Source organism: Sphaerodactylus townsendi, linkage group LG15 (assembly GCF_021028975.2).
Source record: "Sphaerodactylus townsendi isolate TG3544 linkage group LG15, MPM_Stown_v2.3, whole genome shotgun sequence".
Lineage (NCBI taxonomy): Eukaryota > Metazoa > Chordata > Lepidosauria > Squamata > Sphaerodactylidae > Sphaerodactylus > Sphaerodactylus townsendi.
In genome coordinates, this window is record NC_059439.1 from 37,532,398 (window position 1) to 37,552,004 (window position 19,607).

The 19,607-nt window shown below is 53.3% G+C and overlaps 1 protein-coding gene across 2 annotated transcripts in view; it reads right to left on the minus strand.

Annotated features, from left to right (window-relative positions):
- Window positions 1–1,506: 1,506 nt before the first annotated feature.
- Window positions 1,507–19,607, minus strand: part of LOC125444778 (chromodomain-helicase-DNA-binding protein 3-like) — a 36,284-nt gene continuing 18,183 nt past the window's right edge. For both annotated transcript variants that reach the window (XM_048517435.1, XM_048517436.1), the window contains exons 2-6: window positions 13,146–13,264; window positions 12,334–12,507; window positions 10,194–10,315; window positions 2,327–2,598; window positions 1,507–1,727 (exon numbers count right to left, since the gene is read on the minus strand). In XM_048517435.1, the coding sequence (XP_048373392.1) occupies window positions 1,522–1,727; window positions 2,327–2,598; window positions 10,194–10,315; window positions 12,334–12,507; window positions 13,146–13,264 (893 nt within the window). In that variant the 3' untranslated portion in view covers window positions 1,507–1,521. The remainder of the gene's footprint in view (window positions 1,728–2,326; window positions 2,599–10,193; window positions 10,316–12,333; window positions 12,508–13,145; window positions 13,265–19,607) is intronic.

The following is a 19,607-nucleotide window of genomic DNA, read 5'->3' on the forward strand; positions in this document are numbered from 1 at the left end:
GGGGGGGGGGGGGGGTGGGGGGGGGGGGGGGTGGGGGGGGGGGGGGGTGGGGGGGGGGGGGGGTGGGGGGGGGGGGGGGTGGGGGGGGGGGGGGGTGGGGGGGGGGGGGGGTGGGGGGGGGGGGGGGTGGGGGGGGGGGGGGGTGGGGGGGGGGGGGGGTGGGGGGGGGGGGGGGTGGGGGGGGGGGGGGGTGGGGGGGGGGGGGGGTGGGGGGGGGGGGGGGTGGGGGGGGGGGGGGGTGGGGGGGGGGGGGGGTGGGGGGGGGGGGGGGTGGGGGGGGGGGGGGGTGGGGGGGGGGGGGGGTGGGGGGGGGGGGGGGTGGGGGGGGGGGGGGGTGGGGGGGGGGGGGGGTGGGGGGGGGGGGGGGTGGGGGGGGGGGGGGGGGGGGGGGGGGGGGGGTGGGGGGGGGGGGGGGGGGGGGGGGGGGGTGGCGGGGGGGGGGGAGGGGGGGGGGGGGGGGGGGCGGGGGGGGGGGGGGGTGGGGGGGGGGGGGGGGGGGGGGGGGGGGGGGGGGGGGGGGGGGGGGGGGGGGGGGGAAGGGGGGGGAGGGGGGGGGGGGGGGGGGGGGGGGGGGGGGGGGGGGGGGGGGGGGGAAGGGGGGGGGGGAGGGGGGGGGGGGGGCGAGCACTCCAGATGTTATGGACTACAATTCCCATCAGCCCCTGCCAGCATGGCCAATGGCAGGGGCTGATGGGAATTGTAGTCCATAACATCTGGAGTACCAAAGGTTCGCCACCACGGGTCTAGGGTAGGAGATTCAGTTTCACAGTTCCACATCACAAGACATACGTGGGGACAGGAGGAGGGGACATACAAACGTACAGCCACCCCATGCAGCCCAGATTCAAGTCTAGTTCAGCGATGCTGTCCCTAGGAAATCCACCAAGGCAGGCAGGCAGGCAGCACACGGGCCTATCTTGGTGTCAGCGGGGAGTAAACAGAATCTCTACCGGTCGGGGTTTCAGTGACTCATCTGAACCCATTTCCCACTCCCCACTCAATGTCTAACACAGTGATGGCGAACCTTTTCGAGACCAAGAGCCCAAATTGCAACCCAAACCCCACTTACTTATCGCAAAGTGCCAACCCGGCAATTTAACCTGAATGCTGAGGTTTTAGTTTAGAAAAAACTGGTTGCCTCCATCTTCCTCCACCCCACCCGCTCGAGCAGGGGCCAGCCTGCTCTAGCCTCCAGCAAGTCCCGTGCGCACCGCTTTGTGCCTCTCTAGCATCTGTCTCCTCTGTGCCCCCCGCCCCCCGGGCAGCAGCCACCCAAAGCACAGGCACCAGGCACGTTAGCCGAATCCTCCCTGCTCACCGCGATGCGCACATCATGCTCAGTGGCCCAGGCCAGCCTAGATGTGTGTGGGGGAGGGTGATTTTCCACCCCCCACATGATGAACTCTGTGTACGCGTGCCCACAGAGAGGGCTCCGAGTGCCACCTCTGGCACCCGTGCCACAGGTTCGCCATCACTGATATAACAGAAACACATTCACGCGTCAGAATGTGCAAATATACTTCATTTGTGCGCCGCTAAACCCCTCCCCACATCTCCACGGACATTCTGGCATCCCCGGCATGCAGTGAGCCTTACGGAGCTGCTCTTCTTGCGCTTGGCCCCGATCATGCCCAGCTTGATCTTCAGCGGCGCCATCCGCTTCCCCTTGCCCTTCCTCTTCATCTCCAGGATGCGCGGGCTCTTGCTCCGCTTCTTGTGGCCGGGACCTACAAGGTTTGCAAAGACAGGCAGGCCTGCCCTGTCAGGGTTTGCCCCTCACTGGAAAGGGCCGGCTGAGAGACACTTTGCCCGGGAGATGGACTTCCAGGACGTGGCGAGATCAGAAGGCAGGTGGCACCGCTCCGTTCTGGGAGAAGCTGCAAGGCTCCAGGCCCATCTCAGAGAAATCAAGGACTTCTGGCTCTTGCATTCACTTCTTCGATGCTACATCTCTCCAGGTGAAATCCACACTTGGACAGAGGCGTAGCTCCAAGGGAACAGGGGTGTGCAACGCACCAGGTGCGTGCCCCTGTGGGGGTGTGGCAGGGGCGTTCCTGGGGGCGTGGCAGGGGCTTTCCAGGGTGGGGGCGTTCTGGGGTGGGGGCAGAGGACACACCGGTGCACCAAGCTCTTCCCCCCACACTATGCCTCTGCATTTGAGCATCTAACCATCTTCCTCTACCTCCCAGCCCCTTCTCCCCACGACTGGTAATTTCACAGCTCTGAAACGAGGTCTCCAGAACCAACAGAAATTGGGTGGATCAAGCCAGGATCTAACCCCACCCAGCAGCACACACAAACACTGACGGGAACCAACAACACTCACCTTTGCCTTCTTTGGTTTTGGCTTTGCGGAGGGGAGCAGGCTGAGACGGCTGAAGGGGCAGCGGGGGTGGCAGCTCAGGTGCAGCAGTGACAGCTGACACTGCAGCAGACACCTGCTCTGCTACGGCCGCCGCCGCCGCAGCTGCCGCTGCCGCCACAGCTGCCGTGGACCCTTTGAACGGGTTGTTGGCGCTGAACTCCCGCCACTTGGCTCCCATGATAGTCATCATTTTGGACATCGGGATCTTGGGATTTTTTTTGGCAATGAGAGGCCTGTAAAAGGGAGGGGGACAGAATGTCAGCTGCTCGAGCGCCCTCGTTTCAGTGCCTAAGCCCCCCACAGCCTTTTTCTGGGTCTAGGAAAGGCATCCTACGAATGCTGCTGGCTCAGAACAGCTTGACCCTTCACATTTGCCTCTAAGCACCATCCAGGAGTCCTAGTTTCCTGACTCCCAGAGGACATCACCCCCGCCTTGTTTCTCTCCTCTGCCAATCCTGATCCCGCCTAACGTACGGGACATGCAGTTACTCCAAAACAGAGTTATGACTTTGTAATCCCATTGACTTTGAATGATTTAGAAAGGTGTAAATGCGACCAGAAGGAAATGAATCCCTGCCTCTCCATTCCCATCCACAGTAGGATCTGGTTCAGATAGTTTCGAGGGGTAGCAATGTTGACCTGCCCTAGAAGAGCTAGATTTGAGCGCCTTCGTGTCCAACAAGATTTTTGGTATGGGCGGGATAAGCTTTTGAGAGTAAAAACTCCAAGCATCAGGCTGTTCATACAGTTAGGGTAGGATTTAGAGGGTGGCTCGCTACCCCAAAGGAGCCCATTTTTCAAACCATTTCTTCAGCGCCATTGTATTTTTTATTTAGTTCACTTACACCTTGCTTTTCTCACCCCAAAGTGATTTCATCATTCTCTGCTATAATCAGTGGTGGGATTCAGTCGGTTTGCATCACTTCGGCAGAACCGGTTGTTAAAATCGTGCTTGCATTCAACTAGTTGTTAAATTATTTGAATCCCACCAGCGGCTATAATGCAGGGCTGAGAACAGGGTTTAGCTGATCTCGAGACAGAAGTAGCTTTTTACTCAGGTTGGCTTTTTACAGAGAAGAATCCCACAAGAGTGGTTTCCAGGAACAATAATAATTTCATTATCAAGGCAGGGCACCAAGGCATGATGAGTTCTGAGATTCATTTCCCACCTTTCTATCATTTAGGTCTTCAAGGAGGAAGAAGAAGAAGAAGAGTTTGGATTTATATCCCCCCTTTCTCTCCTGCAGGAGACTCAAAGGGACTTACAACCTCCTTGCCCTTCCCCCCTCACAGCAAACACCCTGTGAGGTAGGTGAGGCTGAGAGAGCTCCGAGAAGCTGTGACTAGCCCAAGGCCACCCAGCTGGCGTTTGTGGGAGTGCCCAGGCTAATCTGAATTCCCCAGAGAAGCCTCCACAGCTCAGGCGGCAGAGCTGGGAATCAAACCCGGTTCCTCCAGATTAGATACACGAGCTCTTAACCTCCTACGCCACTGCTGCTCCTAAGGAAGCTTGGAAACATATTTGCCTAACCTTCTTTTCAATGTCTGTGGCAGAAGTGCCGTTGCTTCAGCAGATGTTCACCTGGGCAAAGTACAAAGCCCTCCTTAGATTCTCCCATCCTATGAAGCACGGCAGTTAACAACTATACATGTTTGGGATCCAGGGGGAGGAAAGGCTCTTCAATAAATGCCAGGAATGCCGTGTGTGTGAGTTATGGGAAGGCAGCCTTCTGCTCGGCTGGAGTATCAGAGGAAAGTAAGAAGCGGGTCTGTTCAATGCAACAGCATGATTCCCTCTCCCATGGAAAGGGGGGGGGGGCAGAGTGGTAACCTTCTAGCCCAGCAAAGCGAGGATTACAGCTGCTCACTCCTTTCAGATCTTATCGTCTCCAGGGAAGACGGGAACAGTCAAACCGGAACAGGCCAATGCTCCGTTTAATCTGACAGAGGCCGAGACAGGCACTCACTGGAACAAAGCCTGGTGTTGCAGTACAGGACCGGAGGGCACAGTTCCCTGACCCCCTCCTCCCTCCCTCCTTCCTTCCAGTCACCCCCCCCTCCCCCCCAAGGGCTTCCCCTGCCAGCACACGACATCCATCACTTGCAATAATCCCAGCCGCGTCTCCTTGATCTTGCTGCCTTTGGCACTTCATCTGCTGTACACACAGCCCCAGGAAGAAGCACGCTGATGTGTGACCCAGCTGGAGGTCCAGACTACAAGGACCCTGGGGACTCGGGCTGGCAGATATTCCCAGCTCCTGGTGTTTCTGCACAACCAGCCGCAAACTGCATATTTTTTTTACTTGGCGGTTAGGAAGGCCATGTGCCTGACTTCGCAGCGGGGAATTCCTAGAATACAGCCTGGTGGATAAAGGCGCAACCTCTGGGGAGTCTGAGGTTGTACATCCATCAGGCGAGAATCACAGCAGCCCGTGTTTTACAGGGCAGACCTAATGAGGACTGAAAGGCCAAATCAAACATGCCGTGTGAACCGGCCCACCGTCACAGATTTACCTGCTTCATATCCTACTCGTGGAAAGGCAAGAAAGGCCTGCGGAGGGGAATAGAACCACGGACATTCATGCTCAGCCCATCTGAGATTTCAAGCTTTCAGACCTAACCGTCCCAACCAGAAAGGCTAGAAAGATGCATAATAGAGAGAAAGCCTGCCTAGAATCCTGACCCGCTCGACTTGGTGTTTTGACCTGTGGTTATGCCAAGCAGAGCAGCTGCAGTTGTGGATGGACCCCTGGTCCTGGGAGTACCGGCATAACCTCTGCTCATTCATCTAGCTTTTTTGGGGGGATGACCCTATGACTTGGATGGGAAGGAACACAGGAGGTGGTGATGGCCACTAACCTGGATAGCTTTAAAAGGGGCTTGGACAGATTTATGGAGGAGAAGTCGATTTATGGCTACCAATCTTTGATCTGAGATTGCAAATGCCTTAGCAGACCAGGTGTTCAGGAGCAGCAGCAGCAGAAGGCCATTGCTTTCACCTCCTGCCTGTGAGTTCCCAAAGGCACCTGGTGGGCCACTGCAAGTAGCAGAGAGCTGGACTAGATGGACTCTGGTCTGATCCAGCTGGCTTGTTCTTATGTTCTTATCGGTCACCCTGCTAGACCTTCTGCCAAACAAACCTCATGAAGACCAGGGCAACTTCTTGGAGGCAACAAGGCAACCTGGCTGGAAGCCCAGTGGCCAAGCACTGGAAGAGACGCACAACGGAAGGGGCGTAGAGCTGGCTGAAGACAAGGGGTTGAGGGTGGAACCAACCCAAAGCAGCACCCCCCAACTAAGGAGCAGCCCCAACCCAAAGCAGCACCCCCCAATGAAGGAGCAGCACCCCAACCCTAACTAAGGAGGGGTGAAGAAGGAAAACGAGGGCTTTGACCAAAGATCACACGAGCCAGGCCTGTTCCCCAAGGAAGACATTTCCCACAAGTAAGGAGCGTTCCACCCCAGAAACACTGGAGAGTGGATTGTTAGGAACCCTTTTGAGTCAAGACGATTGCCTGAAGGGCTTCATCTTGGCTAACAGAAAGGGGCTCCCTGTCCCACAAGCTCCTCCCGCCAGGTCCTGCTAAGGCCCTTTGAGGTGCGAACTGCAGGTTGTCTGTCTTGATTTTTTCCCCCCAAACAGGTATGTTGTAGCCCTTGTGCCTATGGAGAGATGCCTGAAATTTTCCTTTGCAACTCTTGTTCACATGTTGACGCCCTCTTCCATTTACAGGTTGCTCTAATTATAGTTGCCATGACGCCCAAACTGAGAAAGCCTCCGAATCGTGATCTGAAGCGGGTTTTGAAACCGGGGTTTGGAGCCGGCTCAGGCAACCGTTTTGCCTATAATTGTAACAACCTGGAAATGGGAAAGGCAGTTGGTACAAGAGAGGAGGGCACGGAGGGGGCAGCTGTCTGCAGCAGCACATCGCTGATCATCCAAACCACGGTTTACAGGACGGGATGAACTGAGCCAATCGGGAAGCTGCTACGCCGACCTGGGCTATGATCTCATTTTGACTATTCAGTTTGACTTCTTAATTATTAATGGTCACCGCAGCCATAATGCACCGCAGGCTATTAAGAGATGCCATTAAAGAAATATGAGCTCTTATGCTAAAAGGAAGAGGAGGGGGGTGAGCGCTTGCACGGAATCGGGGGTGGGGGGTGGGGGAGAGAGAGAGATCTGCATTTATTTCATTTCGAAATGATTTCCAGAAATAGGCGGGGCCGGCAGACAAAGGCAAGGCTGTGTTTTGAAAACCCAGCAGCCGATCTGCCGTGCCTACAGAGGGAGTCTGGGAAAGAGCGTGTGCAGGGAGGAGGAGATGGAGGGCACAAAAGAGAGGCAAGCGCAGAACAACAAGATAAAGGAACTGCCGGCCAGGATTACTTCATATTTCAGGCTGCGGCTCCATATGGGAACAATTCCGCGTTCAGCAGAGCAGAGCAGAGAGAGGCAGAATATTAAGAACAGACTAAAGGGTCGCAGGAGTGGGGGAGATGGGAGGGTCGCAGGAGTGGGGGGGGGGAGATGGGAGTAAAAACAGAAGGTAGCGACAGAGGGGTGATCCACAACAGTATATATGCCAGTGAACGGCTGGGAAAGACCTCCTGCCAAATCTCATCCCATGGAGGGTCTGGATCATCCAGGTCAGGGGTCTGCAACCTGTGGCTCTCTAGATGTTCATGGACTACAATTCCCATCAATGGCCATGCTGGCAGGGGCTGATGGGAATTGTAGTCCGTGAACATCTAGAGAGCCACAGGTTGCAGACCCCTCATCCAGGGGTCATGCTGGCAGGGGCTGATGGGAATTGTAGTCCATGAACATCTGGAGAGCCACAGGTTGCAGACCCCCAATCCAGGGGTCATGGTGGCAGGGGCTGATGGGAATTGTAGTCCATGAACATCTGGAGAGCCACAGGTTGCAGACCCCTGATCCAAGCTAAACTCTCTCTGGGAGACTAACGCCAAAAATAAGAGGCAACGTTACCCAGCTTCAGATTCTTCCCGATTCAGACATCCTGCAATAAATTAATCTGTTTCTTCTTTTGTTCTAAGCACTTTTATATCTGCTCTTACGCAAGCTGGAATGGCTCCAGAGGAGGGCAACCCAAATGGGCAAAGGTCTGGAATCCATGCCTTACGAGGAGAGACTTAGGGAGCTGGGGATGTTTAGTTTGATGAAGAGAAGGTTAAGAGGTGGCATGACGGCCATGTTTAGATATCTGAAGGGATGTCACGTTGGTAAAGGAGAAAGCTTGTTTTCTGTGGATCCAGAGACTAGGGCCAGGAGTCATGGGTTCAAGGTGAAGGAAAAGAGATTCCACATCAGGAAAAACTTCCTGACCGTCAGGGCTGTTCGACAGTGGAATGCACTACCTTGGAGTGTGGTGGAGTCTCCTTCTTTGGAGGTTTTTAAAGAGAGGCCGGATGGCCATCTGTCGGGAGTGCTTTGATTGTGTGTTCCTGCATGGCAGGGGGTTGGACTGGATGGCCTTGGGGTGTCTAGGATTCTAAGTTTCTCTCTCTCCCTCTTTATTTTGAAAGCTGCCCAACTCACTTGACTTCTGGGCCATGTGAGTCATAGACTGTGCTCTATACACAAAAGCAACTGATAAAATCCACAAAGGGAGGAGTGGGTCTCACCATTCTATCCCCTCATCCTACTACCCTACCAGTTGTACATTGATACGGTTGACCAAGGGGCGCAGACAAGAATGCAGCAGGGTTGGCTCCGGGGCAGCAGAGAGATCGTTCTTTAAAAAGGCAGACCGCGAATGCCGTAAAACAAACAGGCAAAACTCCCATGCTGAACAGAGAGATGGATTTCAATCAATGCTTCAAGCCGCGGTAGCTCTGCCCTGAAGCAATCTGATCGGCCTTGGGCAGCCAATTCTCCCTCCGCCCTGGATAACCTCACAGGACTACCAATTGCAACAATAAAAAACAGAGCTGGTACACCACTTAACGCGGAAGGATGACACAACAGAAGAGAGCGCAGCAGATGGCACGACGGCAGCCCCGCAGACCTTCAGAAGCCCAGACAGATTACGCGCTGCATTTTAGGAGCGCAGCAGGTCCCAAATGTACAGCGGTAGATGTTTAAGCCTCGGGGAGCCGCGAGGAACATGTGAAAGGAACGGCTTCTGAAGGGCCTCGCCAGCAGGAGCTCCATCGCGCCGGTCTCAAGAGAGCTCTTGGCTGCTCCCAGCAGCAGCAGAGGGAGAACGCAGCAAGCTGTCTCAGGTACGGGCAAGTGCCAAACCATTTAGAGATAATTAGAGCCAGGCTGAGGATTTTTTCCCCCTTTCCTACAGCCCCCACTGGCAATCCTGTCCCCCAAGCACCTGGCACAAATCACCGCCGTGATTAAAACTGGCAAGACTCAGGTGGCCTCTAAATCTCCCCGGCCTCGGCGCTGGGTTTCTCCCATTGGTCACGGAGGCCTGCTGGCGGCGGAACGTGCTCCCGCGCGCCAAGGCAAAGAGGGGAGACACGGCAGGGCCTGCCAAGGCCATTGGCTGCTTTCTTGTAGCAGACAGGAGTTCAGCCTTGCTGGGATTGAGTTGCAGCCAGACAAGCCCTCCACTCTGCGGGTATGTTTGGCTTTTGTTCCAGTGCTTGAACTACACAAGGTTGAGGATGTGTGAAGAGAAATCCTCAGCCACGCTGTCTTCTTGCTACACTCACAGGTTTCTCGTCTCCTCTAGTGGCATCTGTCCTTTTGTCATACCACCTATAAGCAGAGCCATTTGACACTGCTGTGCGGCACCCACAAATAAGGATCAACTGAAGGGTCTCTTGCAAGGAGCTCCAAGGCAAAGACCTGCAGTCTTAAAAGCATTTGCTCATTTGTGGATTTCGGTTCCAGCAGAGAGCCCGATTTATCATCCCTTCCCTGAGGGAAGAACTATTTTCTCCCCAGAAAGCAGGTCAGGAGAATACCTGAGTTATCCTTGGATGACACCACGGCAATGCTCAGAGAAGACGTGCGCATTTGAACAAACTGCGTTGATTCAGCTCAACAGGTGTCGGCCTGGTTGGATGGGAGACCTCTTTGGCACGTCCTCATCCTTCCCGTGTGGGCCAACGTGAGCCCGAGTGGTGTAGTGATTAGAGTAGGGGTGGCCAACCTATGGTTCTCCAGATGTTCATGGACTACAATTCCTGTCAGCCCCTGCCAGCATGGCCGATTGGCCATGGGTGACCTTGGACTACTCACACACTCTGAGCCTGACCCACCTCACAGGTTGTTGGGTGGATAAGAAGAAGAAGAAGAAGAGTTTGGATTTATATCCCCCCTTCCTCTCCTGCAGGAGACTCAAAGGGGCTCACAATCTCCTTGCCCTTCCCCCCTCACAACAAACACCCTGTGAGGTAGGTGGGGCTGAGAGAGCTCCGAGAAGCTGTGACTAGCCCAAGGTCACCCAGCTGGCGTGTGTGGGAGTGCACAGGCTAATCTGAATTCCCCAGAGAAGCCTCCACAGCTCAGGCGGCAGAGCTGGGAATCAAACCCGGTTCCTCCAGATTAGATACACGAACTCTTAACCTCCTACGCCACTGCTGCTCCTAAAATGAAGATAAATAGGTACGTTGATTGGGTCCCCAGTAGGTAGAAAGGCAGGGTGTAAAACATATACATTCCATGGGGGCAGAAAGGTAGGGTACAAATAAAACGAACAAACCTCCGTTAAGCGTTCAACGCTGTTCATTAAACCACCTCTCAGAATACAGGCAGGGTCTACTTTTGCTAAATTGTTTTTCAACGCGTAAATCCGGATTCCGCAGAGCCCAATTTTCACCCGCGCCCCGCTGCACCCACCTCATGAACTGGCTGAAGGCTTTGTAGTTTGTCAGGGTGTGATAGTCCTCTTCAGAAAAGACGTGATCCACATCCTCCAGTCCCCAGGTCATGAGCAGCTGAGCAGAGGATTTCTGCTCCACCTGCAAAGGAATGATCAAATTGGTCAAGATGTTTGAAGACGTCAAAGCGTGCCTTGATAAAATCAGTCCCCACCATGGTTGCACCACACTCTTTGGAGAGGAGGACCCTCCGGAAGATTGTTCCCTTCCACCCTTTACTGTTCATAGCAGGAACGTCACACCAAGGATGCAACAAGGATGCATGAGCGATCCCTGAGGCAGTCAGAGACAGACCGATCCTGGAAGGCGCGATCTCGACCCTGAGCCCCGGCAGACTGGGGAATGGGGAAGGAGAGAGATACGAGGCTGTATGGTGTAGTGGGTGAGAGCAGGTGGACTCTAATCTGGAGAACCGATGCCCCACTCCTCCACCTGAGCAGCGAAGGCTTATCTGGTTAACCAGATTAGCTTGTGCACTCCAACACATGCCAGCTGGGTGACCTTGGGCTAGTCACAGTTCTCTCAGAACTCCCTCGTCCCCACCCACCTCACAAGGTGTCTGTTGTGGGGAGAGAAAGGGAAAGGAGCGTGTAAGTTGCCTTGAGTCTCCTTACAGCAGAAGAAGAAGAAGAAGAAGAAGAAGAAGAAGAAGAAGAAGAAGAAGCTGCTTAACTGAGATACCTTCTTAACTGAGCTACCCTGCAGCTGCAAGGAGGATGCCTGACAAGCTGGGAGAAAAGTGCGCATGCGTGTGCGCATGCGTGTGTCTCTCTCTCTTAGTGTCTCCTTTCTGAGCCTGTGGGAACCTCTGCAACTCTGACACAACATGCTGGACACAACCACAAAATGTCAGAGAGTGAAGAAATACATAAAACTCTAATAGTAACTCTTCAACATTTCGAACAGAAGCTCAAAAGGAGCAAATATTTTCCCATAATACATCTTCAGTCATGCAGTGAAGCTCGTTGTACTTGGTGGCAGCTGCTGCTGACTCTTTCAAAGAATCTACGCCGCCAATAAGGTCTTCAATGGCCAATGAGAGGCCCTGCTGGGCAAAAGCCAACCTGACCCCATCCGTTTTCTAAAAATTCTTGGCAGGTGCCAGGAAAGGTGGTGGCACGAGCATCATGTTGGGGGCCCTGTTTTAAGGACTCCTGAACAAAATGTTCAGACGATACCTTGAGGAGAGCAGCCCTGAGGGGGTCACTTGGCCTTTGGGCATTTCTGTAGGGCATCGGTGTCAAACTCGCGGCCCTCCAGATGTTATAGACTACAATTCCCATCATCCCCTGCCAGCATGATGCTGTAGTCCATAACATCTGGAGGGCCGCGAGTTTGACACCTGTACTGTAGGGCAACAGCCTGCAAGGAGCTAGCAGCAGACCCCAGCTCGGGAAGGAGGACGAGCAGCCCAAATGGAATGCCCATAAACAAAGGGGCAACCACCGGTTACAGATGAAGGGTAGCAGTGGAGAACAGGAGGCATGAGCCAGAAACTCTGCATCACCCACAGGACACGGGCCCAACCTTTCCTGAACACAACACTGGAGAGGACATCCAGGTAGGCCCTTTCCTGAGCTTTTACAGAAGAAGAAGGAGGAGGAGGAGGAGGAGGAGGAGGAGGAAGAGGAGGAGTTTGGATTCATATCCCCCCTTTCTCTCCTGCAGGAGACTCAAAGGGGCTGACAATCTCCTTGCCCTTCCCCCCTCACAACAAACACCCTGGGAGGTAGGTGGGGCTGAGAGAGCTCCGAAAAGCTGTGACTAGCCCAAGGTCACCCAGCTGGCGTGTGTCGGAGTGCACGGGCTAATCTGAATTCCCCAGATAAACCTCCACAATTCAAGCGGCAGAGTGGGGAATCAAACCCGGCTCCTCCAGATTAGAATGCACTTGCTCTTAACAACTATGCCACTGCTGCAGAGATGGGGACGTGGACCCCTCAGTCACATGGTGGAGAGGGGTGTGTGGACAGATGAAACACAAGACTGCAAAGACAGACGGGTCTCCTCTGCCTCTCCCCACTTGCCTATCTGCCGTCTCTTAAAAGGAGGGGGGGGGGGTTGTCCAGACTGAGAGGCAGCCCATCCTGGCTTCCTACCTTTGGCTTCTGCACTCCATCTTCCTCCGACTTTTTCCGCCGCTTCGTCTTCTTCTCCTTCTTCTCCCGATGCTTCCTCCGCTTCTTCTTCCCCACCCCTCCGTAATCGCTCCCGCCGCTCTCTGACTTGGCCCGATACTCCTCTCGGTCCGACTCGAACTCATCCTCGCTGACCTGCCGGGAGGGGGGGGAAACAGAGGGAGAGGAGGGAAGAAGCAGCAGCGAGCAAGATAATTAGCAGTAATTAATGACAAGGCTGCCTGCTGGGCACAGACAAGCCCCCGTGCCAAGAAGAGGGCAACCCGTTAATTACAGCGCAGCAAAGGGGCCTCGCTAAAGCAAACAGGCTGTGGGGTCCGCACACTTGCAAGGCAAAGAGTAAAACGGGATACGGGTAAGGGGACAGGTAGGTCCGCAGAAGGCAGAAAACTCTGGTAGACAGCATGATGACTGATGGAGGTGAAGGGCCTCGAAAAGGAGACATGAGGGACAGCGGGCACATGAGAACTCTCATGTTTTGTGGACACAACCCACCCCAAAATGCAGAAAAGCCAGCAGGAGCTCCTGGCAGGGGGCCACACTCTGCCACTTGTTCTTAATTGGCTCTGCAGCACTGGAAGGACTAGCAATCCAGCACGCCGCTGAATCCCACTACTTGCTGCTTCCCACCTCCCCATAAATCCCAGTGAGACAGTTTTCCACCTCCGCGGCTGGTCCCGTCGGGTCCAAATGCCCCGAAACAGGCAGTGCCGCCGTGCAAGACGCCACAGACTCCTGGGGAAGGCAGAGCCGCTCCCTCGGCCTCTACTTACTAGTTTCTTGCGCTTCCTGGGTTTCCCCGGCTTGTTCTCTTTCTGCTTCTTGGGCCCCCGTTTCTTCTTCTTGACGATGAGGGGGCTCTCTAGGCCGCGGAGCTCTTCGTCGTCCTCGTCTGCAGGTGGCACGGAGCGGGATACCCAAGGCAGAAAGAAAGACAAAAGCGTTCACCCATCTGTTGGCTGCTTCTGGGCAGCGACCCGTTCCCAACTCGCAGGCCTGCCAAAGTGATTATCTTCTCTCCTGCCTGGAGTCCTTTCCCTCAGTTGTGCTCTCTGCCAGCAAATTTAACTACTGTGCTCAGGGGCCATGCTGCAGGAAGCTGAAATGCTGGGGCAGTTCCCCTGTGGTCAGCCTTACCCAGAGAGGCTGGATAATTTCTGATTTTTGTGTGCCTTTTTTATTCTCCCTCTGTCCTCCACCAGTCGGAAGAGCTACCATCTGTTCCGATCCTTCCAAGCTGGTCAGAGGCCACAGATTACAACTCCCCTAAGGAACTCCCACAATGGCCTTGGCTCGGCTTGCGTGAAAAACTATTGGAGGCCAGTCAAGGAGCGGGAGGCGGGTTGCTGGCCTACTGGCATACGAAGCTAGAAGCACATATGGCCACACTGGCTAAAGCTGACACAAGCCCAGGCAGACGGCAACACAAAAAAGGGCTCACCCGCACGCGATCCGAGCTGGAGAACTTTGGTCTGCTCTACCATAGCATCACAGAACACCACCCTCCTTGTATGGACAAAAACACACATGGGATCAGGGGCCAATATAAGCCCAGGGTGATCCGGCAGTTGGGTGCTCTTCTCACGTCTTTTTACAAATGCGGCGCTCAAATAAGAGTCGCTCACTGCAACAGAGAATCTGCACGATTTTGAACTGTGGTTGTGCATGCTGGAACTTCTGCCGCAGCATGCATGACTGCACTTAGATCTTTATGTTGAATGGAGTATAGCCTGGGCCAGGGGTAGGGAACCTTTAACACTCAAAGAGCCATTTGGACCCGTTTTCCATGGGAAAAGAAAACACTTGGAGCCGCAAATAATTTTTGACATTTAAAATGAAGATAACACTGTATATATTGGGGTTTTTTACCTTTTACTCCGCTCATTCTGAGAAGTGCATGGATGCGTCCACCCTGCTACCTGCAGGGCGGGCAAGGATGGGGCCAGCAGCTCAGCTCGTGAAGCCGCAGTGCAAGGGCAGAAGAGCCGCATGCGGCTCTCGAGCCTCAGGTTCCCTACCCCTGGCCTGGGCCATCCAGTCTTTACACTTAGAAAAAGTCCGAAGGATGGATTTCTGACATGCTCAAGAGATACAGGATTTTTCAAAATCAATCTTTGTATCTATATCAGCCGCTAACCAGAAAGATATATCCTAGCCTTAGGCATTTTACCTCCTTTACACCTATTTTGTATTACAGCAACACACTTAAACAATCAAGTATTTTTCTTTTTCACCTGAACACAAAACAGAGCCAGCGTGGTGTAGTGGTTAACAGCAGGTGGATTCTAATCTGGAGAACCAGGTTTGATTCCCCACTCCTCCACCTGAATGGCGGAGGCTTATCTGGTGAACCAGATGGGTTTCCGCACTCCTACATTCTTGCTGGGTGACCTTGGGCTAGCAGCCAGCCACAGTTCTCTCAGGACTCTCTCAGCCCCACCTGCCTCACGAGGTGTCTGTTGTGGGGAGAGGAAGGGAAAGGAGCTTGTCAGCCACCTTGAGTCTCCTTACAGGAGAGAACATAAGAACATAAGAACAAGCCAGCTGGATCAGACCAGAGTCCATCTAGTCCAGCTCTCTGCTACTCGCAGTGGCCCACCAGGTGCCTTTGGGAGCTCACAGGCAGGAGGTGAAAGCAAGGGCCTTCTGCTGTTGCTGCTCCCGAGCACCTGGTCTGCTCAGGCCTTTGCAATCTCAGATCAAGGAGGATCAAGATTGGGAGCCATAGATCGACTTCTCCTCCATAAATCTGTCCAAGCCCTTTTTAAAGCTATCCAGGTTAGTGGCCATCACCACCTCCCGAGGCAGCATATTCCAAACACCAATCACATGTTGTGTGACGAAGTGTTTCCTTTTATTAGTCCTAATTCTTCCCCCCAGCATTTTCAATGGATGCACCCTGGTTCTAGTATTGTGAGAAAGAGAGAAAAATTTCTCTCTGTCAACATTTTCTACCCCATGCATAATTTTATAGACTTCATATCCCCCCTCAGACGTCTCCTCTCCAAACTAAAGAGTCCCAAACGCTGCAGCCTCTCCTCATAAGGAAGGTGCTCCAGTCCCTCAATCATCCTCGTTGCCCTTCTCTGCACTTTTTCTATCTCTTCAATATCCTTTTTGAGATGTGGCGACCAGAACTGAATACAGTACTCCAAGTGCGGTCGCACCAGAAAGGTGGGGTATAAATCCAAAACTCTTCTCTCTTCTTCAAACAATTGCAAACTTTGCAAATTTACTCATTTCTGGACCTTCCAATGATTCCCAGCTTTGTTTGCTGTAGGGGAGTTATAAAAGCCCCTCATTCCAAAATTACCCCTTCCCCAAACACAGGTGCCTTGCTGAGAAGCACTTGCCTTTGCTATGGGGCTACGTAGGATTCCCAGTCTCGGGTCATTCCTGTTGTTTGAAAAAAGCGTTAAGAACAAGCAGAATTTTGAATCAAAATGTTTCTATGTGACTAGTTGTGGAAACCACCTCTCTTTTTCTTCTGGCTGCTCCTGAAAGGTTTTCAGGCTGACCGAACTCGGGCTTCCAAATGAACCTCAAATCTAGGTCTTGGCACACCTCTTTATCTGGCAGTGCTTCTATGCACGTCCAGGGTTTCCCCTGTCTTTCCCAAACCTACTTCATAGTGGTTTTTGAGAAAGGTCACAGCTAAACTGAGATGCACCCATGAAGATGACACAATCCAGATCTTCCCACACACAGATACCATTTTCCCTGCCTGCTACTGGAGAGCTTTGGGAGTTTGTTTTTTTAGACAAAAAAAAAAAAAACAGCAACTGGCACATCATTATTGAAACTATTAGGGTGTTGTGGGTTTTCTGGATTTCATGGCCATGTTCCAGTACCATTTTCTCCTGACGTTTTGCCTGCATCTGTGGCTGGTATCTTCAGAGGATCCTCCTAGTGATTCCGGCCATGAAAGCCTTCGACAACACACTGTCACTATTGTCTACCAGGTTTTCTGAATTCCCCACTTCAGTTTTTAAAACTGTTCACGCGTACTTCCTCCTTTGAAGCGCTCCAGTTTTTCAACTCTCTTAATTGCTGCCAGGTTCCCAAGTAGAGAGGGCCTCTTGCTTTTCAGTGGCTGACTGCACGAGTTCACGTTTCAAACCCATCAACATCTTATACACCCCCTTGATCTCTTGAACTGCCCCAACTAGACTCTTTGCAGTTGGGCTTTGGGTTCAGCCTACAGCCCCCGCCCTTACTGGCTGCAGAAGCACGGCTCTCTCACTTAGACATTTTCATAGAATCAGAGAATGCACAAGCAGAACGAGAAAACAGAGAAGGGCTCCCATGGAGCAGTGGATCTTCTTCTGGGTTTGATTCCCAGCTCTGCCGCCTGGGGAATTCAGATTAGACTGTACGCTCCCACACACGCCAGCTGGGTGACCTTGGGCTAGTCACAGCTTCCCGGAGCTCTCTCAGACCCACCTACCTCACAGGGTGTTTGTTGTGAGGGGGGAAGGGCAAGGAGATTGTAAGCCCCTTTGAGTCTCCTGCAGGAGAGAAAGGGGGGATATAAATCCAAACTCTTCCTCTTCTTCTTCTTCTCCTTCTCGGGCTATATTCCCCTTGAGGGGGCTAGCATTAACATTTTCTTCGCCAAATAGTTCAACCTGGGGCATTTTCAGGGGGAAGGTTGACAGCACGCATGTCTTCAGCAATACTGTCCACCCACTGTTTCTTTGGTCTTTCACGTGGGCGGTGGCCACCAGGGTCAAAGTTCGGGGCCGTTTCTGCAACATCAGTCTCCTCCAGGCGCATAATGTGCCCGTACCACTGAAGCCATGCTTCCCTAGTTTTCTTTGCAATTGGTGTAATTCCAAGTCTTTGTCGTGTATCTTTGTTTGCAACATGATCAGAAAGAGTCAGGCCACACATCCACCGGAGCCTCTTCATTTCCATCACGTGAAGAGTCTGTTCATGTTTCCGAGTTGTTGGCCAACATCTTGTTCCAGATAGGGCCACAGGGCGGATAACCGTGGGGTACACTTTTGCCTTCAGATGTTCAGTTGTTCTTTTGTCACACAGGCTGCCACTTCATCCATGCTGCATTAACTCTAGATCGTGCGCTTGGGCAGTGGATCTGCTACCCCACACCAAATCCCAGAAAGATCCTGCAGCCCCTAAGCCAACTGGCCATGCTGGCAGGGGCTGATGGGAATTGTAGTCAGTGAACATCTGGAGTGCCATAGGTTCGCCACCATGGCCCTAAGCTCTTCCAGCCAGCTCCCTGAAATGGTTCTCTGTTTCTCTCTGTCTCTCCCAGCATCAGAACTGCACTCTTCACACAGCCACGCTGACTTGCCAGTTTCATGCAGGTGAGAGCATCACTTCCTTCTGTTGGAAGAAAGGGACTTTACGCTGTTTCCTGCCTCATCCTACAGAGGGGTTTTTTACTAGCGAGCTAGTGGCTAGATAGGGACTTAGGAGTTTGTCACATTTATCATGCTGACTCTATCCCTTTGATGTAGACTGATACTCTTAGGGACTTCCTCCCTTGCTTCCGCCTTCTTCTCAGAACCTCTCCATCTTACCTTCACCATGCCTAGGGAGAGGAAGTGTCTCCTACGCATCCGCCTCCATCCAGCTAGATTAAAATAGATAGTGAACCTATCTCTCCACCTTTCTATCCAGAATGTAGTTCACGAATAAATACTCTTTTCATTAGATTAGAAACTACAAACGACTCTGACTTTCTTTTGTGTCTGAAGTTCTCTCTAGCAAGCTCAGCCACGCGTGTGTGCCCAGGTAAGCTTCCCTGTGTTCAGCCTCTGTGGCACTCTGCTACTTTTGCAAGGGAAACACACGCACCAGGTGTGGTTCTCCCAACACCTTCAAGTCCGGATGGGCTACTTGCCCAGCCCCATTAAAGCCAACTGAGGGGAGCTACCTACAAACCTTAAGACATATGACCCTGCCTTTCGTCATGGGGGACGGGGGGGGGGGGGGCTGTAGCAATCAAGAGCCAAGACCAGTGTGGCAACCTGAGAGGCCTTGGGAGCTGAAATAGGACACAGCACTATCCAGAAACACCACAGGACACCTTCCCTTTTACAATGCATCTTGCCTAGGACTGTGGCAATCTAGGAAGGGGGGGGGGGACCCTGGGCCTTTGCAGAAGGGCTGATGGTCACAGACAACAAGTCACACTGCCACGCAGCAGAGGCTGCTCCATGGCCTAGCTCCTAATCGGAGTCACCAGGGCCAACTCCCCTCTCGTTCGCACTTGTAAATCAAGAGGGACTCTGCTGGCATCCACAGAAATCACTTCAGTATATTAAGACACAGGAGGGACCATTAATCCTCTGCGTTTTCCCCGACAGCTTTTCAACCTCCTGCTCCCCTTGGTGCACAGAGGAAGGCTCTATCTACCACGAGCCGCACGCAGAGGCTGCACACGTCGCCCGCCTCGTTAATATCACAGGACAGCCGGCTCAGTGGTAATTAGGCGCTCCAGAGCCACTCTGCCCCCTTGAGCGATTTCTCTTGTCTTGCCAGACAAGGCGGGCGGGGAAGAAGACAGAACAGCCTTGCCGTTAACCTGGCTGTGATTAATGTGGGACGTAACCCTGCTAAGTGCCGGCGCTCGGGAAAACCTTTCTTCCAACCAGAGGGAACGGTCTGTCAGACGCTCCAAACCCGGGGCGAGAGAAGCCTCTGTTGTGTCTGTCGCTGGCCAAGAGAGGAGAAGAGAAACCTCAGACAGCCGGAAATGCCACCAGCACAAGGTTAGGCCAGGCTCCTGAGGCTGAGGAATACAGAACTGGTCATGGAAAGGAAAGAGAAGAGAAACCATCAGGCCTCTTGGACATCCCCAGCTCGAGTCATTCTCATCCACAAAGTTTACTGGATGACTCTGAGCAGGTCAGAACTTCACGTAGGGTTGACAGTAAAAACACACACACATAACATTCTCTTCTAATCTGGAAGCAAGGCTTTCCTGAATGTCTAGATATGAGTCCAGTAGTACCTTACAGACTTTTGGGGTATGAGTTTTTGAGAGTCAACGCTCCCTTGCTGACAAAGAGAGCGCTGACTCTCAAAAGTTTGACGTCCAGAAATCTTCTTGATCTCGGAGGTGCTACTGGACTTCAATCCAGCTGCTCTACTGCAGACCAACATGGTCAAGCTCAGAAAATTTCCTAAATATGAGGTTTATATAGGATTTATACCCCACCTTTCTCTCCTGTAAGGAAGACTCAAGGTGGCTGACAAGCTCC